Below are 20865 nucleotides of genomic sequence, written 5' to 3'. Positions count from 1 at the left end.
ACACACACACACACACACACACACACACACACACACACACACACACACACACTCTGCATGAAGGGCCACTCCTGCTGTAAACCTGGCCTTTAACGGGGGGATTCTAAACCATCTAACACGACTTTAAGGAGTGAAAACAGGAGCTGCTACTCAACTCAGATGTGGCTGATGATTGTTGCTTATCTGCTTTGTCTTTGCTTTATAACATCATCTGTACATAGACAGGGCCGGGATGTGACTATTTCCCAGAATGGTAATGTAAATGTTTTTGTTCTTTGTCACAACTAAAGGAGAAACTTCCGGTTGTGGATTTTAAACATTTGCTGTTTCCAAATTCAGGGGCTCGGCCCTCCGGGGGGGTGGGGGGTTTGTCGCCCGCGTTGAAGGAGTGTTCAAATTTGAGGCGTGGCTCAGTGGCGTAAGCGGCCGACAAATTCGACCTTCGGACGACCCAGCCCCTGAATTTGGACACAGCCATTTTTTTCACGAAGCGTTTCTACCTCTGAATTATTAAAAGATAATAAAAAAAAGGACATTTGTCAGTTTAACAGTTTACAAGACTGTGGGAAGTAGGGGTGGGGAGGGAAATGCATGTTCATTTCATTTCTATATGTTTTATTATAATCCCTTCCTGTGGGTCTTTAGGGTCATATAACTGAAACACGTTCTCATTTCTATGCTTTATTAATAACATTTAGGATTTAAAACAATAATAAGACTAAATTGTGTTTTTGTTTTCTACATGTTTGGAAATAGGGTTATAGAATAGGCTTTCAGATGTTTGTTTTTTTCCTCTGTTGTTTTGTGCTCAGGAGCTAACCGATGCTGAGCCCTGTGGAAGACTTTGCTTTTCTCATACTGTTTGTCTTGTTTTTTGTCCCGGCTGTTTGTCGTCCCTCAATGCAGTGCTGAAGACCGTGCCCTTTACCGCCCGCACCGCCAAGCGCGGCTCTCGGTTCTTCTGCGAGCCCGCTCTCAATGAGGAGCACCTTTACTAAAGCTTATAGCTCTGTGTCTCTTCTCAAAGGTTGCTGGAACAAAAAAAAAAAAAACGTTTGCATCTTTGTGTGTCCCGCCCCCTCCCAAATCTCCTCCCACCTACCCCACCCCCACTGCATGCCTTGTCACTGTCAGTTTCCTTTAACCGTTACACACTGTGGACTACACACACACCTACATATGTGTTGATTTTTTTTTTTAAGCATGACAAAAGGTTTGGGATAATGTCTGTTTCTATCCACCCGCATGAAAGTGTGACGCCCACATCCATCCTCATCTCATCAAGCCATGGCAGATAATAATGTCACAGGGAGAGGGACTATTTTTTCTCTTCTAGTAAGAAAAGTCCGGCTGTGTGCTGCCATCTAGTGGCCATACTGTTGCAGTCCAGCCTTGTATTATACAGCAGCAGTAAATACAAGCTCCGTTTATGACTAATGTGTGACATTATAACTTGCTTCTCTGTGTTTTGTTATCATKTATCATTACTGTTGATGCCCTTTCTCGCATGCCGGTTGCCTCRTTTATGCTGCTTTCCCATAATGCAACCCTGCTCTTAAGTCCGTACGCTGCGCTCGATCCTGGTTTCTGGTTTTCTGCATGGTGTGTCACTAACATGCTAATGGTTTGTTTTGCAGAATTGKCATGGTTTGAGCTGATTAACTGAGTGTTTTCCTGGCTGCGTGCATGCTGTGGGTTTTTTATTTTTATTTTTGGTGCTGGTGAACATAACCTCAGTTTCTCAGGAGTCCTTTTAAAAAAATATTTCCAGTTCAGAACTGGAGGTTTCCTCCCTGCTGGTAGCCACTTTGCAAAGCAGTTTGGGTCTATTAACAGAAGAAGACATTAAAAAAAAAGAAAACAGAGCTTTGATCATCCTCTTGCAGGTTGAACCAGTTAACATCCTTTAGCTCTGTCCTCTCTCACATTTCTCTGGCCGGTCTCCACACGCAGCCTCCTGCTTCGCTCCCTCAGCACAGCCAGCGCGAACATTTTGGTGCCGACTTGCTCCGCTCAGCCACCTCTTCCATTTTTAATCATCACTTTGTTTTTTGTCTTTTTTTTTCCATCCAGAACTCAAGAAGAATAATATTACTAAATTTCCCAATGTCTACTTGAGGTTAAGGAAGTCCTCCAGTAGCACCCCTGTAGTGGATGTGTCTCAGACCTGGCAAGCATTTCTTTATTACCTCCCTTTTTTTGTTTGTTTTGCAGTGCTTTTAAAAAAGTWATTTGGATAGCAGAGAACTTATAGGTGCATTTTTTTATGTTTTAGACCTCACGCTGCTTTGAAAGTTAGGCTACCAGCACTCCCTAAACCGTGTGGGCTCATGAAAACGAAGCCAAGATGACCTGACATGTCCCTTTTTGTCCACCGTCCAATCCTGTCCTTCCCCTCTCTTCCCAGATTTAAGGAATCAGCCGTACAGACGAGCGGACGCCGTGCGGCGGAGCGTCAGGAAACGCTTCGAGGATCCGACTCTGCGGCCGGCGAACAACGGCGAAATGGTCATGTGACGAGGGAACAGTGCACGTGAAGCGGGACGGGAGGCAGGCGAAAGAAAGTGAGGCAGGAAGGAAGGACGTTTGTAGCAGTTCTTGAGATGACTTTATATGAGACTATGTTAAATACGTGCGTGCTAAAGTAGCAGAATTCACAATGAAGGAGCGGGAACGTGTGCAGGACTGAGCTCATGTCAGAAAAGTTGAATCGAAACAACTTAAACAAGCCAAGTGCCTGAACTTATGTTTTTTTTTATTAACCTTACTTAAAGCAATACAACTTGAGCTGGCTTTTAAGTTTAAATTTGTGTAAAACTGGACTCGCAGCAGCCTTAGGAGCCACGTGCAAACATGTGAACCCCTGGAATGTACGGGAACTTTTCCCCTTTACCTGTTTAAAATCCACATTTTAAAGAGAAGTCATGCATTCCGGTGCTTTTCATGATTTCTCTTTAAACGTATGCACAAATCCCACCCAAGCATCTCGTAAGGCTTTTTTTTTGTTCTTAAAGGGGAGATTAACTGGCATGAAGAAAAACAAAAAAATATATATATATTTATACTGTTAAAAAAGTTATTAAATTTGACCAGTTTAATGTGAAATATGTTTACCATAAATGATGGGTCAAGTCTGAATTTGTAGCTTTTAATCATTAAATAAGTGTTTACTTAAAAAATAAAATAATACATGTGTGCATATTTTTGTAGCTGCACTGTTTTTTTTTTTTGTGGTTTTGGGAACAAAAACGGACAATGCCTTTTTTAAAAGCAACATGAGCAGGAAATTCCAGCTTCTTTCACTTAATGTTTTACAAATTGGTGATAATCCAGGCTTTTTTTTTTCACTTTACTGTAATTATAATGTAAAAAAAAGAGAAAAAAAAACATACCACTGAAACAAATCCATGTTTTCATCTCATGTGATAAGTACACAGCATTAAATGGTTTTTGTTGTACAGATATTTTGCTACAAAATATGTTGGGACCTTTTTGTTTTATTTTAAACTTGGTTAATATTGTACATAATGTTTAAACAGGTTTTCATTGCCTTGTGCGATACAACTTGAATGTTATTTTAACTTATAGTTTTTGTATATTTAATGAAGCCAAATGCAGCCAGAAGTCTACCGTAGTGTCTGATCAGGTGTTCACTGTTGTGCAGGAAGCAGAGGGTCACCGTGTCTTTGTGTTGTCGCAAAAAATATTCAAATATTCTGTTCTCATGTGATCGTTTCACACCAACTGTTACGTTTTTAGTTTTCCTGTAGCGACCCGACAGTTAATCCCTCTGGGCCTGTTCTGCTTCAGTGTCTAACTCCATAACGTCTCAAACTGGGTGATACTGGCATTTGTTTTTCCAATGATCTGTTCAGAATAATCTTTTTTTTTTTATTTAGACATGAGATTTTCAAAGATCTAATAAAATATTTACACTGAATCTAAATTTGTCTTTTTTGTATGCATAAGAAAATGTTTAAAAAGTGGATGAGATATTTGCTTTTCTAGTAAATCTATGGAAAAATATACTTATTTTTGGATTTAGATTAACCTCTGCAAGTATTTGGTGCACTTTCTTAAAAAAAGTTAAATAACTTGAAGTCTTAAAAAATGTTTCAAATAAACCTAAATAACTCAAAAGAGTAGGAAAAAAACTGCTCATATTTCTGAGTGGGAATGTAGTTTAGTACTTTTTAATTTCTTGTTTTAATGTTGCTATAATAAACTGCAGGCCAGATTCTTCCCTCCTAAATGACAAAGCTTTCTAGTCAAAATATGAAAATTGTATTTACTGTCATTTGTTGATTTTAAAGATGGAAGTTACTAAATTGTTGACAAATCAAGTGTCCGGATGAAAGACTAAATTTCTTGATTTGTTAAAGTGGTGTCACTTGGATTTTGGCTGAAGATAACAGTTAAAACCTAAAATAAACCATGAGTGAGGGTGACTTTAAAACAAGCTTTTAATTCAAATAAAAATGGACAATGGAGAAAAACAAATTACAGCCAGCTAAAGAAAAAAGTTGAAGCTAACAACAGACAGCTGGATGTTTACAAACTGAACAGCTGATGAGTTTCCTGATATCAAATTAGTCACGAGTGAACAGTAAGTTAGTGCACACCCATTAAAAGCGGCGCGAGGTGTTTCCTCATTCAGCACAGTCTGCTGAGCCTGCAGGGAATGCATGTTTGTTGAAGTGTACAAATAGCAACAACAAAAAAAAAAAACAGATCTACAAGAAGTATCAAGGAGCATCCAGCTGTTCCAGTAAAGTTCTTCTTCTTTTCTCCAGCTCTCCTTCACTCAGCTCACTGCCTGATGTATCCCAGCCACCCTGTAGATAAAAACAGTCCAGTGGTTTAGAGGCCTTGGAGCCTGAGTGAGTTAGCTAACAGCACACGTTAATGTTTAAAGAAATAAGAAAATCACCTCCTCTTTGGCTGCTTTCTTTTTGGGAGATTTCTGTTTGGACTCGGAGCGAGACTTCCCTCGAGACTTGTCGTTTTCTTTATCCTTCTCAGAGTCCCTCTCACGCTTGCCGTCACGCTCTCGTCCTTTCTTCTCGCTGTCAGAGTCCGGCGAGGCCTGTTTGTCATAGTTACAGTCAGAGATGCGCAGACTACACACTGTTGATTCAAAGTGAGTGTACGTACAGACTTGTGGCGTCTCCTCTTGCCCTTCTTCTTATGCTTTTTGGATTTTTTATAGCTTCTCTCTGTTTTCAGACAAAGTATCAGTTAAACAGCTGCATTTCTGCCATCAACTAATCACTGAAGTGAAAAAAAACCAACCAGACTCTCCACTAGATGAGCGTTCTGAGGGCGACTTGGACGGCGACCTCTTCTTCTTCTTATGGTACTCCTCTTCCTCAGACTCTGAAGCCTTTTTCAGAAGGATAAAAGGATCAGGTTTTGTTCAGTAGAGAAGATTTAATCTGAGTTTAAGAACTAACCGATCGAGAGCGAGATCGCTTCCTGTGGTGCTTCTTGGACTTTTTAGAGTGCTTTTTCGTCTTGGAGTGGTGATGCTGGCACTCGTGCTGAAAGAAAAAACAAATGATAAACATCGCCACCGCGGAGGCTGACAAAACCAATGAATTCCCCCGACCTCGTCTCAGCCTCACCTCCAAGACGTGCATGAAATCTTTGAATATTCTCTTCCTCTCAGACTCCAGCGTCACATCTTCAAACGCTGGTTCTTTCAGGAATCTTTCTCTGGCCTAAAACAGTTAAAAGTCACTCATCACAAACTCTTAAACATGACGGAGAGCAGTCTAAACAGAGAAATGACAGCGTGTACGTACTTCCTCCCATGTCACCTCTGGCTCCAGAGGCGGTGTGGCCAGCTTCAGCATGTTCTTGAAAGCTGCTTCTTTTCTTTTCATCTTGCGGGCCTCCTCTTTTTCTCGCTCCCTCTCTCTGGCTTCAGCTTTCTCCAGTAACTGTTGGCAAAGAAAAGTTTGGAAACTTAATACAAAACAAACCACTAAACCACCTATATCACTTGTTCCTTTCCATGGTTTTAAAACTTACATTTCATACATTTTTACATTTATTATATTGATATAAAAACAGTTTTGTGCAGTTCTCCTAACTTTGATGAACCCATCAGTTTGTAAGCTTGGGACTCACGCTGTTAAAAGCTAGCTTTATATTTCCAGCATCCAGAGTGGTGGCTCTCTTGTCTGAGCTGATAACTGATCCAAAGTCATCAAAGCTGGTGTTGACTTCAACTGAGAATCCTTTATCCTGAAGGAAGACAGAAAACAGACCGATCAACAGGTTGGATAATCACACAAACATAAAACCATCAGAACTACACTCTTTGGCTAYGTTTACACTGCAGGCCCGAATTTTTGCAAAAATTACATTTTTTTGCATGAATGTTCATATTATATTTTAAATGTGAGTTCCATCAGACTCCTGTGTGAACTCTACATGGCACTGATGTGACCCACATGCACAAAAGATGACGCAATGTCACATTCAGCCGGCTGTTTAGAGAGGTAGCTAAACATGGATGCTACATGTTAGCGTGTCGATTCYGAAGTCGCACAATCAGAGCTGATTAAATAATTATCTTGTTTAGTTCCGGATGCTCCGGTGCAGCRTTTTATTTTTGTAACAGGACCAATGTGCTGCAGGTAACTTCAGCATCGATTTGGTCCAACGTTACTTTCATATATTTCTGTAGATTCTCYGTCATCAGACATGGAAAATTAAAAGAACAAAGACGAAACAACTGGACTTCTGTATCTGAAGATGTGGAGATTTAAACAGCAGGACTCGAGGTTAGCATCATTATTATTAGATCAATCCACTCACCCCCAACTAACTGTAAATGTCAGGTGAAATGAGACTGCAGTYGCTTTGAAAAACATCAGATATGTATCTGAGTCAGTACATCATACTGAAAAGGCCTGAGTCCGATTTTAAAAAATCTGATTTTTCAGGGAAAATTCTGATACAGGGCAAAAGAAAAAGGATTTGTGTGGGTTTGCCTGCAGTGAACGTCACCTTAGAGTCAAATAAATATGGTCCAGATTACGACAATAAGCCAAATCGATTTTGTTTTCATAATCTAACCTTGAGGATGTCTTTGATTATTCTTTTTTCATCATGGTAACGAGCTTTCAAGTCTTCCACATAGAACTTGAAGAGGTCCAAAGGAGTGGAACCTGCAGGAAAAACACAATAGTTTATAAAACGAGGGAAACTTGGATATAATTTATACAGTTTGTGTGTATTTCTCTGTGTTTCTTTCTGTCCTCATGTCTGTGCACGTGTTTCAGGTCTTTGAGCTCACGCGTGTGGTCACGTGTGACGGGGCCTGATGTCATACCAGGCTGGCCCAGCATGTTGGCGAAGCGCATGTCGGAGCTCAGGGCCGGGTACATCTCCATCCAGGAGGACATGGAGTGAAGCTGACCGTGGTCGTGGAGCTCGTCCAGGAATTTCTGAGAAACAAAGAACATGAATACAAAACGCTCGTTTCTGTGAACCTGAAGCGTACACCACAGTGTGGGACGATCTGGACACACGTGCCTGGAAGGATTCTCTGTTTTTACGCTGCCGCCTTCTTTCCCTGAGAAGAGTCTTTTGTTTCTCCTCTTCCTCCTCTTTCTCCAGGGCTCGGATGTGCTCCTCAAAACAAATGAGGGCGTCTTCTTTATCCATATCTGTCAGCAGATAACGACACCGTCAGGAAACCCCTCACATAATAAAGCTGCAGATGAACAGATCAACTGTGATCTTCTTACTCTGCAGCTCCTCATCCTCAGCAAACGTAGGGTTGTCCAGCAGATACTGCTGCGCTTCAGACCAGGTGGTCCGGTACGTCACGTTGGCCATGTTGTCCAGAATGTTCTTCAAAGCTTCCCAGTTCCTTTTTCTCAGCTGCTTTGCTTGCTCCTGCATAACAAAAATAAAATAGTTATAATCACTGTTTTGTGGTTAAAATCCTTTAGATGGGCTGAAAAACAACATCCCACCTTTTCTTTTTTAGCAAGGTAGAACAACACATCCTCGTAGATCTCCAGCCTGTCTCTCTCAGGAACGCAGCTCCACACTTCGAGCTCATTAAACATTTGTTCTGCTTTCCTGGATTGAAAAAGGACACGGAAAGGGTTGGAATATTTGGACACAAAAACCCACATGAGGGCAGTGTTTCACAGGACAAATGTAGCTTATCACATTTTTTTCTTGCTCCTCTATACAAGCCATCACACACAGATTTAAAGATAATATAAATAAATTCTATAAGATGTTAAAAACAGCTTTAACTCAGATGTCCACAGAAAAACATCTCCTTTCCTGATTTTAAGATACTGATTTAAGAAGATCCAGCAGCTTTAAAGAACAGAGAAATTAATTAAATAAAGACACACAGCTCTGCCATCACTCTCCAACCGCCTGTTGTGTGTCATCCCAGATTACAAGCTGGTGCCAGCAGAACCCTGGAACCGACTCGCTGTCAAGGTCACGAGTCGATCGGTCCATCGTGAAGACCTTCACCCAGATTTTTAACCAGAAAAACTCAAAAACTGCTGCTAAAAAGCAGCAACAAATTTACATTTAAAATATATAAACCACTAGGTGTATGTTTAAAAGACCACTTGCATTAATATATACTAGAATATAATGATTTATATTTAATAATCAAGATGTTGTTCTGAGTTGTTGTGTTTTTACCTAAATTTTAATACTACTTTAGTATTTTCTTGGAAATTGTGAAAAATAAATGATAAAAGAAGGAATTAGAACATTCAGATCAAACTGTTTGAATTGTTTTCTTGTGTCTGAATKTGACTTAAAAGTTTTGTTTTGGTAAAAACTAACTGATCTGTATCAGTTTGACTGAAGCCGTCAGATCAGAGGAGGTTAAGTGGAACAGAACGGTGCAGCAGTGTAAACCATAAATGACCTTTAATGGATCCGGTCCACATCATCAAATTGAGAGTGCCACAAATCGATTCCTGAGCAAACACGCATGGAAAACATGACTGCAGCTCTTACTTGTATCTAGTGGTAGATGTCATCTTCTCATGGTTTTCCAAGAACCTCTGGAAGGTCTCTTTGGACTCCTTGTATTTGATTCTGGCCTCTTCCTTTTCCTCCTTCTCTGTCTGGACTTTGTAGGCATTGAAGGCCTGCTTCTTCTCGCTCAGCTTAGGAAGAGCACTGTGGATGGAAAAGTAAGTTAAGGCGAGGCTTGTTTTCTCTCCATAAAGCGCAGTTAATGAAACAAAGTAATTCGATTATACCTGTAGCGTGGATCGTTGATGATCAGTTTCATGGCCTGTTCCCAGGAGGAGTTCGACGCCACACCCTAAACCACACAGTTCAAAATAATGGTCATATATAAAACTTTACGGAGGTTTTTTTAGTTTTTGCTGCAACATGTTTTCCTAATTGCTAATAAAAGCTGTTAGGAAAAGTATGATGAGGCAATAATCTAAAAAATTACCACTAAGGACTTATATAAGCACCCTTTCTGCCCATTGCCTCACCCAGAAAGTGACTCTTCATCCATTATGAACTGATTCCACCGCGCTCGTCTGTCTCGTCACTTGTCAGTTATTCTAACTCAGTGAGGCATGCCGTTTTCTCCCAGTGTCTTAATCCCAGCCACCCCMCTCTCTGCCTGTGATCCAATAAAGCTAATCATAAAGACAGACCCATTAAGATCGTGAAGAAAATGGCAAGCAATCTCAAAGGAGAGCGTTGTGCACAAAATTTAAGAGCGCCTAAATATAGTAACATTCTAGGTGGGTGGCGGCCTTGGAGCTGAAAACACAACACGTCCACAGCAACAGGAGGTGAGCTTAACACACCTCCCAGGGGCCGAGGAGAGGAAGAGGGGGATTAGATCAAGATCCAGAYGCAAAGGGTGTGATGAGAAACACGAGCATCAGCAGACACGGAGGTAGCTAAAATATCCCGGGGCTCACGTCACGTTTTTGAACATTTGAAGCTCAAAAATTAAAGAAAAAAAAGCAGAAACTCCTGTTTAAGTTGCATAAATATTAGTATGAGGACATGACTGCTGACTACCTGCTGATCAGACACCCMCCGCAGAGTGACGGCCTGACTCACCTTCTCCTTCAGCAGCTCCTTGAAGGCCTGCTTGGCTTCTTCTTTTGTGCTCCACTTGTAGACTTTCTTCACAGGTTCGGGCCGTTCTTCTTTGACTTCGACGCTGGGAACGAAGGAAACGTGACAGGATGAGCTCGAGATGAGAGGTAGACTCGGAGGTGAAACTGTCAACAAGTCACGGCTCAATAATATGAAAAAGTAATCTGAGGGCAGAAGGACAGATAAACCTGCCGATTTAAATTTAAGACACATCAAAAAACCCTCTGTTCAACTTTAACTGTTTGTCTGCCTGGCAGCAGTCTAAATTAAGCAACTATTCATGATTTATGACTAGTCAATTGTAGTTTGAGAAAATAAAAAAAAAGATAAAAGCGAATCTTGTGTTTTCTTTCAAGTGTTTTTGTAAGCTAAAGTAGAATTTCATGTTCCACTCATACTGGATTATAAGAAAAATGCTGCTGATTTCCATTCTACAATATGTTGTGACCATTTGTGATGTGAGAGGACATGACAGCAGATATAAAACTGAAATAGCTTGAAGTAATGTGGTCATATCTAATCTGTTTTCTATTTTACACGTTAAATAGACCATCTGCATCTATATTTTTCCCCCTCTGGTTTCTATTACTAATTATCCACATATTCTACTGGTGTGAACTGCAGAAGGATAGATGCTTTTTGTATCTTCTCAGATCTAATAGAAGTGAATAAGAAATTGGTTTGTGATGCTTAAACCATCAAAAATATGGTTGAAAACTTAAACAGTAATGTCTTTCTCATGTAACTAAAGAATTATTGGTTGTGTCCAAAACGACAGGCCGGGTCCTCCGGAGGACCCAGACTCCCCGGTCGCGGYGGGCCGGGKCCTTGGTAGACCGGGAAGACCGGAAAAAAAGAGGCTGTGAATTTGGATGGTCTAGCCTCCCCTCCTTACCCCGGTGTACGTCTTGTCACCTAGCAACTGTGACGACGCTAAACAAGCAAACTTAAATCAAAACTAAAAAATTATCAAAACATTAGCATTATTAATATCACAAAACTATAAAATTAACTTAAAGGTATCATTTGAAGAACTAATTGACCCGCTGTAGGTTCATGCTTATTTCACGTTTTTTATGACGAAAAAACTAATATTTAAAAACATGTCCATACAAATTATAAAAGTATTAGAATTACATCCACTATTTTTTTAAATTTTTATATCACCATATTTTTATTTAAAATGTATTCTTTTCTCTCGCTTCGTCCGCCATTACTAGCATAAAAAAATCTCCGGTCGGGCCGCAATGCATTATGGGATATGCTGGGCCGGGAAGGATCCATCTGACCTGTCCTTCGATTCGGGCCAAAGGAAGGACGTATTTGTCGGCCGCATTGGAGGAGTCTTCGGTTTTGGACGTCCTTCGTCGCGGCGCTGTGACGTATTCGGCCGACAAATTCGACCTTCAGAGGACCCGTCCTGCCGTTTTGGACACAGCAATTGTAGATGCTGATGGCTGTGGGCAGGAAAGATCTTCTGGTCTGTGTTACAACCAAACTGAAGAAGCCTCAGCCTGAAGACACTGTTCTTCTATGACAGTTTGATGAAGAGGATGGTCAGGGTTGTCCACAATGTTCTTGATTTTATGTAAACTCCTTCTTTGCACCATCATCTCCAGAGATCCCACAGTCATCCCCAGAACAGAACCAGCCTTCTTTATCAGGTTGTTTAGCCTTTTTAGGTCCCTGGCTCTGATGATGCTGCCCCAACAGATGACACTCTCAACAACAGACTTATAGAAGATCTGTCAACTCACAAGTTTGTGATAAATATGATATTCACCCACACCAGGCATATAGTGATGATACAGATCAAAGTTTTTCTTTTGCCTTGATATAATTACATCATTACTGCATCATTTAATCAGTATATTAAAGTGGACCAATGTGTTATTACACCCCTACAGCTCAGCAGAGAGAACTCCAGATTTACATGTTAAAGAAAATGAGCATCAAAACAACTCCTTTCAAGCAACGTCAAGACACCTCCGACCAGGACTCAGACACCCCCTGGCCGTCTCCTCAGTGGACCGAGGCTTAGGCCTGTCACGATAACAAATTTTGCTGGGCGATTAATTGTCTCAAAAATTATTGCGATAAGCGATAATATTGCCTGATGACCATTTTACAACTAATAATTATAAAAGCGTAATATGTAAGTGTAATAAATAAATAAACTTTAATTTTTAAAAGAATGTTTAACAAAGTGGACTCTCAGTCTCTAACAAAAAATGCACTTGAATAAAAAAACAAAGAACAAAAAAATGTAAATTAAACACCACACACAACTAAGACAGTAAATAAACAATATTAAAGAGCAGCATCTCTTTAGAGATGAAGCAAACTACACAGCCTGGTGAGGACCCACTGTTTCTTATGGGGACATAAGCCCAGTTCACATCCCATGTAAAGTGTAGGCTAGGTTTAGGGTCAAATGGTAATAGAAAATACTGGTAAATGAATGAAAGTCAATGCAAAGTCCCAATGAGGATAGAAGAACAAACGTGTCTATGTGTGTGTGAGGAGGGGACAGTCAGTGAGGAGACAGTCAGAGCGCTGCGGGGGAGGAAATCAGACAGTTCAGAGTTTTCCTCATGAGTTGTTGGGACAGCGACAGGTTTTTTTGGTGTTTTGTTAAAACACAGATGGTGCGTTTAAGTTTCCTGTTATTTTTGGGAGCTACAGGTAAAGTCTTGACGAGTTTGTCGCAGGTCTGGGGGAGTTTCAGCCCCCACCCCTTCTCCTCCTCTCTCTCTCTCCGTGTCTCCCTACAGCGAATTTCAGGCTTTGCAAGTGCTCCCACACTGCAGCAGCCGCGTTCTGCTTTGAAACGTTTCTTTAGTTTGTTATTGCTACGAGCTCTCACGCTAACGCGAGAGTTCACTCCTCCCAACACTAAGAAAACAGGAGGGGAGGAGTCAGCTGAGCTCCTGTGCAGCGGAGCACATAGAGGGAGAGAGACGAAGTAAACCAACAAGCAGGAAAATGAAACTTATCGTCCTCATTTTTTTTACCAACCTCAAAATGAACTTATCGTGCAATTAATTGATTTATTGACTATCGCGACAGGCCTACTGAGGCTGTGAGGGGTGTTGAAAATAGCCCACCCCCGATGTGCCTTTATCCCATGAAGCAAGGTAGTAACAGAGGTAAAATGGTGGCCATGTGAACTGGTGATCAAGGTTATGATGAAGTGATGACTTACGGTCTGTGTGACCACCCAGTGAAAAGAATAAACAACTAAAAATCTGCAGATCTGTTAAAGGAAAAAGCCTAAAGATTTCCAACAGATTCTGAAAGAAGAAGCAGAAAGGTTTTCCATCAGTGTGTCTAAAATGCTTCTGAACACCAGTGGATAAACAGAACAACAGGCCAGAGGAAAGATTTACATTTTATTTGAAGGTGAACTTTGCTTTTAAAATAAGAGTCGTGATTGTTTACCTGGCTGTGCTCTCTGTGACGACTGCGCTCTCGGAGGACGTCACAGGTGCTTCTGCAGGCTTGACCTCAGCTGTTTGATTCATGGTCACCTGGGACTGTGGTTCCTCGGAGACGACCGCTGCTGCAGTTTCCACCTCCATTACTGTCGCTGTAGTGGTCGTACTGTCGGGCAGAACAGCAGGAGCTGCAGTTGTTCCAGGGGCCACGGCCTCTGTAGTCCTGAAATCAAACCTAGATGATAAATTCATGCCTTTCGGTCACAGGACACAGAAATAGTTTGTAATAAATTTAAATATATTTCAATGAACAGCAGAGATGTGAGGAGGGAAAGGTAAACAAAACGATTCTTACCCGTTCTCCTCTGCTTTGATCATAGCTGGAATAAAATAAAGACATCACCATCAGCATCCTGCTTTCATCTTGAAGCTAATTACAAAGAAGTGACCAACATACAGATCAATGCACCCAGTAGACCCACATTTTCTTCTTTTTGAGGTTCTGTTTGTGCATCAGTGATCCCCTAACCCATGCGTGCACCGTGTCACTGGCTGAACGACTCAGTTTGAAAGGATTGGACTATTTTGCTCATTATATTGACTTGACAACAGGAGGCCGAAGCTGTTTACCTTCCAGGTCTTCCAGCTCTTTGGGTTTGGTCCACCTGGACTCCTTTGTCTGAGAGTTGTAATAATAAGGCTTTCCTGTGTCCGACTTGTACTCTTTCCATGGACATTTAGACAGCAGTTGCTACAAAAAGAATTAGTGAAAAGTCAGGATCCATACATCCCATACTTGAAAATAAATAAATAAATACAATTACTATGCATTTACAATAAAATTAAATGTATTTAGCATTTCAGCTGTTTTACCTAAAACAGGAGAAAACCTCTGCTTAAATACAGTATTTTTACACTTTAATGAGCTGAAATTATTCCTAAGTGCCAACAAAAGAAGTTAAAAAGTGTAACATTATTTTTGGAAACACGATAAATTTGCCAATAACATGCTTATTAACATTAACTCTATCTTGTGCAAATGCTAGATAAGTGAGAAATGTTTGTACCTCTGCAGGAGATTTGAGTTCGTCTGGCTTCTCCCATGTGGATTGTTTCGTCTCTGTATTATAATAATAGGTCTTCCCGTCTAGYGATTTGTGTTCTGTCCACACAGACTTTAACAGGAAAAAATAAATAAATAAAAATCCACAAACACTGAAAATAGGTTGTTTCTCTTTAACTAAAGAAAAAAAAATTTAAAAATGATTCCATCTGGTTTTAAAAAAGTATTTTTGTTTCAAACGTGTGCAAACCTTTTTTGGCTGTTCTTCCTGTGGCGATCCATTTGTAGTGCTCTGCAAAAACAAGACAAATACATAAAAGGAATGAAACTGAAACTAAGGTATTCAATCACAAGACATCAGCATTGTCAAAACTTGTAAAAACTGCTCTGAAGAAAACAGTAATAAACATACAGTTGTTCCAGGTGGTGCTGCAGCTGTAAGGATAGAGACAAAAAAAAAAAACAATCAGACATTGCAGATGTAATGAAAACAAAATAAGAAAGAAATTTATTTGTAAAGTTCTTACCTGTGGAGTCAACACCAGGCTTTGGAAAGAAAAAAAATATATACATATATATTTGTGAGTTATTTAAACAAAAACACTGAAGATTTTTAACCAAAAAAAAAAAAAAAAAACAGACTGTACATAACTAAACAGCCAAAAGATGTAATCAAAAGTTAACTTAAAAAAAAGGACAAGATTTTTTCTTTACATCTACTCACTGTCTATAAAGGAGTTACTTGGCTGTGCAAATGTTTTATTTAGCATTTAACAGATTTGGTTTATTTTTAAAATGTGTGAAGAAGAACCCTCAGAAACATACTGGTCCTGTTGGCTGTACAGCTGCAGCTGGGATGCGAGGGGGTATCATCATTCCTGGCATCATGGGTGGCATCATGCTTGGCATCTAAAAATAGAACCATTGTGAAATATTCATCTGGCTTTTTTTTACCAACTAGTCAAGGCGCAAGTATTAAGACACAGTGTGAAGAGGGGGTGTCAGATTTAGAGGGCTGCATGTAGCTTGGGAGAGAAGCTGAGACCAAAGATGAACATGCCGTTCTTCTTAGTGTAAAACACAGCTTGTAGTAATAATACTGAGTTTTAAAACAACTTCTGTGCAATATGAAATTATCATCTTCTAATTTTAACACTTTTTGTTCAACTATAATGATAAGTATTATTTTGCAATTACAAATTCACCAAAACTAATGAAGATTATGTTTGAAATTTTACATTTGGTCACTATAGATCCTGCCTCTTTTAACCACAATGATCTAATTCAATAAAATATTAAAACAACAACAACAAAAAAACAACTTTAGACGACAGTTTTCACTCATTACCATTTTGTAAAAGTCTATTTCTTTATTAATGCAAAGCAGAAGCATAAATACTGTACACACAGATGTGTGACCTCAGAAGATGAAGCAAAACAAACAAACAAACAAAACAAAACAAAACAAAAAACATACCTGTCCCATTGGCGGTGCAGCCATTGGTGGCATTATGCCAGGGGGCATTATACCTGGCGGCATTGGAGTCATGCTGGGCGGTCGCTGGGCCATGGGGGGGATACCCATGGGGTAGTGGGGCGGTATTCCTGGTGGCGCCATCTAGCMAAAAAAAAGAGTGAATAAGAGAAAGTGTATTATGTTAAAAAAATGTTAATATGGATCACATTATAACTTAAAACAATTAGTAAGAAGAAAAAAACTTTAAATGTGGTGGAAACCGGTCACACTGACTTACATATGGAGGAGGTATTGCTGCAGGGGCTACAGCCGGATAAGAAGCTGCTTGGCTCTGCCCAGCACTAGTCTCTGAGGACGACTGCAGAGAGCAAACATCACAAACAGATAAATTACAAAAAATACAGGTGGAATATAGGCAATTAGTAAAGTTGCTTAGGGCTGCACAATAAGTCAACAATGTATCAGTGCATAGTATCTTTTGGCCTCATGCAAGAACCGTTCGTACGCACAGATTTGTTCTTAAGTTGTGCGTACGAGTGATTTAGGAGAACTTGTGGCATTCACCAATTTTTTCCTCCCTAATAACTTTATATTTCGTTAGTTTGAAGATATTTTGCGTTGAAAATAAACCACACTCCATAATTATGTTGACAGTAGGCTATTCTGCTTTAATTGGAGTTAAAATTTTAAATGTAATAATTTAGACTAACAATATAAATTGTCCGTCCGTCCGTTTTCTGCCGCTTATCCAGGATCGGGTCGTGGGGGGCAGCAGGAGACCCTACTCTCCCCAGCGACACCTTCCAGCTCGTCCTGGGGGACTCCGAGACGTTCCCAGGCCAGAGGGGATATATAATCCCTCCAGCAAGTCCTGGGTTTTCTCCAAAGTGCCAGACTTATTTTGAAATCATTTTAAAATGCTTATTTCAGAACTGCAACTGAGACCACTTGCGACAGCGCGGGGGTGGGGGTGTACGGTGCGCAACGCTGCCGCTTCTGAATAAATGAAAATGATTTAACACAGTTGTTTATACTTTTAGCAGCTCTTTTTATYCCACAGCTGACCTGCTAAAAATGACAGATTTTCTTTTCTGGATCTCTGACAGACGGACTTCATTCTCTGAACTCGTAAAGTTTTTCTTTTTAGTTTTCGCTGTCATTTTCATGAATGGACACTTCCTTGTATCTGAGGCAGGAAACATAGCCTTATATGGTGTTTTTGGGGTGGAAATTATGCTAATCTCCTCTCGCGTGCACGAGCAACTGGATACGAACAGGTGGAATTTACGCAGCTCATTTACACACTTTTCCTGAAGATAGAAGAGTTTGTTGAATCTGACGTGACATGTTCGTACGAACCCTTTGTACTAGGGATGTCCCGATACCACTTTTTCACTTCCGATACGATACCGATATTACAACTTTGAGAAATGTCCGATACCGATATTGACCGATACCGATATTGACCCGTTACTATAACAGTGCAAGTCACACACTTTTACCTATTTTGTAATGTAAAATCTTAGAAAAATCTTGATCAGATCAAACAGTGAAAAAGAGTAGGTATGAGAAAAACTGACCCATTTATTTTAAACCAATGGATCACATACATTTTACACTGAAGAACATTATACAATTTAATAAATAAAATAAATTACAATACCCTAAAAAAATAACATAATAAAAACAAAATGTACTTTTACAGTGTAAAATAATTCAAAATCACTCCAGTTATTTTTTTTACCATCTGTCAGCCTTGTGCTGCTTTATGGTGGAAAAAACTGAAGGTGGGGACAAAACAAAACCCCACATTATTGTCTGTTCAAAGTTAAGAGTCCACAGCTCCAATTTTACTGATTGTAACTAAAACAACGTGATCATTGCACTTAATCTTCACTCAAACAAGTGTGTAAACAGATTAAACATCACTCTAATAACAAGAGCAAAAAATAAATAGTAAGAATTAGTTATTTAAATTGATAGCTACCTTTCTTAGTGCTAAATTTCCACTTTCTACAGTCTGAGCATCATGTGGAGATCAGCCTCTCTCTCCTGCAGGGAGCAGTTTTTATCACTGCTCTCGTCATGTCGCGCTTAAATTTCAAAACAAAAGCTGTGCTCTCCTTTCTTCTGTCCATCAAGAGCTAATCCACGGATGTCAAAACAAGCGTGCTGTCCTCGCTTCTGCCCGCTTAGAATCACCGACCCGACCAGAGAGGAGGTTCCGAAACAGCGCGGCTGTGTGCGGTCACTGGACCGAGGCTGAACCGCAAAGCTGCTGCCAGGGTGGAGAGTAGTTGTCGCTCCGGTTTAAAACGTTCACGGTTCTGTGTTTCCCCTCGGAAAACTTGTGCATGACAACTTTACACTTAGCTGCAACTCTGTTTTTGATGAAAATAAAAAGTTCTGCTGCCGACATTCTTGCTAACTTGTTAGCGCTGCTGTTGTTATGACCACGTGAGCGCTACAAGCAGGATCCAAGCGCTGCTGGATCCAAACACTGGAGCGGAGTCAGTGAACTGCTGGAACGGACTGCTAATATCGGAGCGCTGATATCGGACATTTTTTATGCAGTCCGATAAAATCCGATACTCGTTTTTTGGCTGATATCGGACCGATATCCGATATTGATATCGGATCGGGACACCCCTACTTTGTACGAACAAAAGAGAAATTTAGGATAAGAATACGAACATGTTCTTGCATGAGGCCCATTGTGCACAATATCAATAACAAATTATTTAGATTTTTTTGCAAAGAAAAATACATGGCAATGACATAATCCCAACAACTTTAAATGTTCACAGCCAATATAGTGTTAACGTGTACATTGCTTGCAACTACTGTCATCACAATATTATGAAACAAGGATATTCAACTAAATTGCTCAGGGGGACACAGTTATTGAAAGTCAACAGTTCATGGGCTGGACGTCTGGCAATTAAATAAATTAAATTTACAATATAAATCTTGGTCTTTTTCAGTTTAACTCTCTGGCAGGTGGAGTGAGATGTAACAATAAAAACAGGATCATCTCCTGGACAGAAACCTTTGTTTTGAGTTTCAAATGTTTCTCTCAGATTGTTTTCAACTTTAAAATCCAGTTTAATTTTAAATGAACTCATCCTCATTCCTAAATGTTATCGTTCAGCTTATTTTCTTTAAAATATTTATGTAAAGGCTGAGAAATCCTTTTTGATGTGTGTTTTAATGGGTTTAAGCATTCATATCAAGCATTTAGAGTTTAGAAACAGTCAGAAAAGTAACAAATTTGGCCTAAAACAAGCTTAGAAAATTATAGTTTAGATATTTTATGTAATTACCTTTATACACGTAACATTGTTGTGCATATAATGGTAGTTTTCCCATTTAATTATCACAAATATGAATCTTTTAGAGAAGTTACATGAACTCTGCATTAGATTAGTAAGAACAACACACTAGATGGTCTACTAATAATATTAATATTCATAATAATAATAATGTTAGAGCAGAAACGATGGTTGAAAACACATTAAATAAGACAAATTAAGGCAATTAATGCAGGTGTCCAGCTCACTTTGGTCATATTTAAAATACAAACAAACAATAAAAAAATAACAAACAATCATAATAAATAATATGTTCCTAACAAAGACACAACTGCTAGTTGTCTTAATGAATGACAAGAGGCGCTGCCTAAACTCTGGAAAAGAATAAACTGAAGAGCGATAACATTACAGCCTAAACCACAGCTTCTGAACATTGCTAAACGTATATATTAGCTTAATTTAATAAGCAGCAAAACTCGTACTGTTTTTCCTGTTAAAGCTTTTTTACATACAGCTTTAGATTTCCAGATCATAGCCAGCGCCATGACAGCAAGTATAAGCCGCTAATGCTAACACGACAAGCTAACCTGTTGTCTACAGCAACCCGACATTTTAATCCCAATAAGGCGTATATTAACAGAATGATAATTAAAATAACATCTAAAGTTTTTGACAATTTCAATCGATATCGTTAATATTGTACAACTTTACTTTTGAGCGGCGAACACTCACCATGTTGGCGAGCACCTCCGAACAATTTGAGCACCTCGCAACAACGAGCCAGACGATTGGTTCAAACCGAGCGTCACGTGAGGAGGTCACAGGTTATGATTCTTGAACAGTCAGTATGCGTAGCAAATGCGCATAAATGCGCAGCGAACACGATTTGAACACCTATGTCAATAAAAATAGCTGTTTTGTGTATCATAAAGAACATTTACATTTTAAGACATAGGCTAGCACATAAAAACATGCCTGCTCTTTATCATCATGTGACATTATTAACCTTTTTTACAGATACTAATGCATATTCTCAAAGACAGTATTTTGCAATGCACTGCAACGTAGCCCAAGTTATCCTGTTTTTTCTTGCATTTTGCTTACAAAGGATCCGACTTTCTTGCAATCTGTTAAAATAWATTTGATAAAAATGTAAACGTTTCAGAAAATCGTTCCATAGTTGTTCTATTGTTTGTTTGTTTGTTTGTTTACACTTCAGTCCTCTTTTTGTTTTCCAATAAACGTGTATGTTTATTTGTTGAGACTCTTAAATCTAGCTATGAACAGCATTTTAGCGGTAACAATGCGATTCCAAACGCTATCAATTGAAAACTTTAGGAATGATGCATCTCTCTGGACTTGTTTCAGGTCGTTGCAAGATTTTATTCTTGTTGGACATGGTTGTTTAACTTTCAGGCACTCTTCATCTGCTGTATATATATA

At 39.5% G+C, this 20865-nt stretch overlaps 2 protein-coding genes across 18 annotated transcripts in view; one reads left to right on the top strand and one right to left on the bottom strand.

Annotated features, from left to right (window-relative positions):
• Positions 1 to 3940, top strand: part of fmnl2a (formin-like 2a) — a 51341-nt gene extending 47401 nt beyond the window's left edge. For 4 of the 14 annotated variants that reach the window (XM_014030699.1, XM_014030702.1, XM_014030701.1 and 1 more), the window contains one exon: positions 2074 to 2499. In XM_014030699.1, the coding sequence (XP_013886153.1) occupies positions 2074 to 2240 (167 nt within the window). In that variant the 3' untranslated portion in view covers positions 2241 to 2499. Of the gene's footprint in view, positions 1053 to 2073 lie in introns of those variants that run through there. The other 10 variants (XM_014030704.1, XM_014030713.1, XM_014030708.1 and 7 more) reach the window with 5 other exon arrangements.
• Positions 3941 to 4472: 532 nt separating this feature from the next.
• Positions 4473 to 20207, bottom strand: prpf40a (PRP40 pre-mRNA processing factor 40 homolog A). Of its 4 annotated transcripts, XM_014030695.1 has the most exons (27): positions 20155 to 20207; positions 16389 to 16469; positions 16112 to 16252; positions 15460 to 15543; positions 15162 to 15180; positions 15047 to 15069; positions 14885 to 14926; positions 14639 to 14746; positions 14202 to 14322; positions 13927 to 13951; positions 13576 to 13806; positions 10096 to 10198; positions 9264 to 9328; positions 9016 to 9180; positions 7992 to 8100; positions 7761 to 7911; positions 7546 to 7679; positions 7307 to 7457; positions 7087 to 7178; positions 6133 to 6249; positions 5805 to 5942; positions 5625 to 5720; positions 5454 to 5540; positions 5293 to 5383; positions 5155 to 5216; positions 4931 to 5086; positions 4473 to 4835 (listed from the first exon to the last, which is right to left on the bottom strand). In XM_014030695.1, the coding sequence occupies exons 1-27, from the start codon at positions 20155 to 20157 to the stop codon at positions 4746 to 4748; spliced, it is 2685 nt and encodes an 894-aa protein (XP_013886149.1). In that variant the 5' UTR covers positions 20158 to 20207; the 3' UTR covers positions 4473 to 4745. The 4 variants fall into 4 exon arrangements, with proteins under 4 accessions (XP_013886149.1, XP_013886151.1, XP_013886148.1 ...); XM_014030697.1 differs by lacking the exon at positions 20155 to 20207 and having other exon boundaries at positions 7343 to 7457; XM_014030694.1 differs by lacking the exon at positions 20155 to 20207 and having other exon boundaries at positions 13576 to 13794.
• Positions 20208 to 20865: the final 658 nt, after the last annotated feature.

Source organism: Austrofundulus limnaeus, unplaced genomic scaffold (assembly GCF_001266775.1).
Source record: "Austrofundulus limnaeus strain Quisiro unplaced genomic scaffold, Austrofundulus_limnaeus-1.0 Scaffold1104, whole genome shotgun sequence".
Lineage (NCBI taxonomy): Eukaryota > Metazoa > Chordata > Actinopteri > Cyprinodontiformes > Rivulidae > Austrofundulus > Austrofundulus limnaeus.
Note: the sequence above shows the minus strand (reverse complement) of the source record. Positions and strands in the feature narration are given on the sequence as shown.